This window comes from Pygoscelis adeliae, unplaced genomic scaffold (genome assembly GCF_000699105.1).
Source record: "Pygoscelis adeliae isolate BGI_AS28 unplaced genomic scaffold, ASM69910v1 Scaffold244, whole genome shotgun sequence".
Taxonomy (NCBI): Eukaryota; Metazoa; Chordata; class Aves; order Sphenisciformes; family Spheniscidae; genus Pygoscelis; species Pygoscelis adeliae.
Genome location: NW_008824648.1, coordinates 2,854,063 through 2,856,484, shown reverse-complemented (window position 1 = coordinate 2,856,484; position 2,422 = coordinate 2,854,063). Strand labels below are relative to the sequence as shown.

Here is a 2,422-nt window from a genome sequence, read left to right as displayed (position 1 = left end):
TGAGGCAAAGCTTGGTTGGTGTCTACCGTATTGCCCACCTGGGCCCTACCCAGTATTATTTCATTTTCAGGATCTGAAAACAAAATAGGCAAGATCTTTTCTCTTTTTTTCACAACAAGAACAGCAGCTTACTGGCACGGCTGATACACAGAGCACACGTATACAAGAAGATGCACTTGAAGATGATCCTATTTATGTTATAGTCACTGCTACTTACTGGTTCAAATTTAGTCTTGTTTGTGATTTAGGAACAATAGAGAGCGACAAGCATGCACTAAAAGGTGTATGAATAATGTGACCTAACATGTTTCCCTCTATTTCTGTCCTTTTTGATTCACGAAAGCACCAAAGCAATGAGTAATAACATTCCTATTTTCAGCCAGATTTAGGCATATACTGAAAATGTACCTTTGGTTTAAGTGATGTATTAAGTAAGGATGGAATTACTCACACGCTTAAGATTAAGCTTATGTTGAATACTTTCTTGAACCAGGACACAATTCTGAAGCTTTAATTTGATAACACGTTGCTTGTTATCCCCTTCATAGCTACAAGACTGAGCCCTGCAATTCTATTTATAAAGTCTCTTTGGTAATGTTTCCAGTAAATTAGTGACTAATGGAGCTCCTTACAGCTACTACGTACTGGATATTAGAGCCTTCAGGATGCAATAGTGCATCACAGAACTCCATGTATGAAGGTTACACTGAGTGACAGAACTTTTGGATAAGATTGGTTCTTGGCTTATATTGAATCATTTTTTAAAACAGGCATAGACATAACATCCTCTTTTTTCCTTAGAGCTTGTGCCAAAAAATATAGTAAGTTTGCAAATGGATATTAAGCAATGCCAGATATTTTCTGGGTTTAACAAATTAACCCTTTGTGTTCTTTTCTGATGTCCAAATAATTGTATTGGAAGCAGATGTTCTACCAAAATTGACATGATCAGAAGACATTATGCTCACTTATTAACATACTGTTTAATATTCACTACAACCTGTTTTAAAGAACAACAATGTGTTAACATTTAAGCCAGGAGGGATTTCTGTACACTATATAGTACTTGATGCAGCTTGTTTATGCAACAGTCTGACAGATACAATTAATCTCATGAAAACGACCAGAGTACAGCATAATGGCATATTATTTTTAAAGTAATAGAACACACTTTCCCTTTGAAAATCGGAACTTAATTAAATCATATAACTCCAGGATGCAGAGGAAAGCTCTAAAAGAATGAAGCTCATTCTGAAGGACAGTTGAATGAAAAAATGGTAGATTTTATACAGAGAGAATAATAGGATAAACTCCAAACAAGAGAAAGAACTAAGAAATACCTCCAACAAATGCATCTCCAGCTCCATTGGTATCCACAATTTCACTCTGATCACTCACCAAGACAGGGAAAGTAGTCACTTCATTTTCTGTAGTGGAAAGGGAGAATAAAACGTGAGTTACTTGCAAATATGACTTTGAAAAGCACAACAAACAATGAAAATCAAAACAATTCAAAACTGGAGCTCTGACCTTTAACACGATGATTTGGATAAAAATAGATTTGGTTTATAATGCTGTCTGTATTTACTGCAGGGGGATACAGGAACACATTTGATCAAGCTATTTGTTGTGGACATTTTCATTAATTACTTCCAGCTTAATTTCTTTTCTTTATCTCCTAATATTAAGGGCAAGAGAAAAAAAGTAAATCAGGAGGAACAACATAAAACGCCTGGGCATATGGACAAGACTAAGAAAAATCCATCCTGCCAAAAACAGTGCTTCCTATTAGTTGCAGAGAGGTGATGTAGCCTCCAGAACGGCCAGTCCAAGCTTCCAAAAGCTCAACAGAAATTGCTGCACTGTAAGAACCAAAATGCACATGAACTAACTAAAATAAAGCTCTGAAATGAAAAGCAGGAACTAGTGTGAATCAAAGTGCTCTCAAATTACATCTTTTTAAAAAACACATATATGTAAGAAGCCTTGCAGCTTGCCATCTGACTAGATTTCGTTTCAAGATTTCAGTGACTTCACCCTCTTCCTTAGTATGTCTTTAAAGAAAATATATATTTCCTTCTCTGCAGCTCCCTGCCCTCTACTGGCACTCGTTAAACCTATTGCAATAGGTGGATACTCAGCTTCAGCATCTTCACCTCCAATTCACTGCCACACCACAGTTCAACATAATTACACCACTTAGGTATGATAACTTTAGAGTTCTAGGGTTATAAATTTAATATATGCCACTAATTTATCAGCTATGGCTTTCCAGGTGGTAATGTCATAATGACGTGATAAAAATATAATTACCACCTTGTCACAATACCTTGTTAAAGTGTAAATTACCCCTGTAACAGAGCCAATGGAAGTTCTGCCTCTGGTAGTCAGTATGCATTAAACTGTCTCAGAGCAAACAGAT

The 2,422-nt window shown here is 36.2% G+C and overlaps 1 protein-coding gene across 1 annotated transcript in view; it reads right to left on the bottom strand.

Annotated features, from left to right (window-relative positions):
* Positions 1–2,422, bottom strand: part of ADK (adenosine kinase) — a 288,796-nt gene that overhangs the window by 17,916 nt on the left and 268,458 nt on the right. Inside the window, exon 9 of the mRNA XM_009322457.1 lies at positions 1,341–1,427. Coding sequence (XP_009320732.1) covers positions 1,341–1,427 — 87 coding nt within the window. The remainder of the gene's footprint in view (positions 1–1,340; positions 1,428–2,422) is intronic.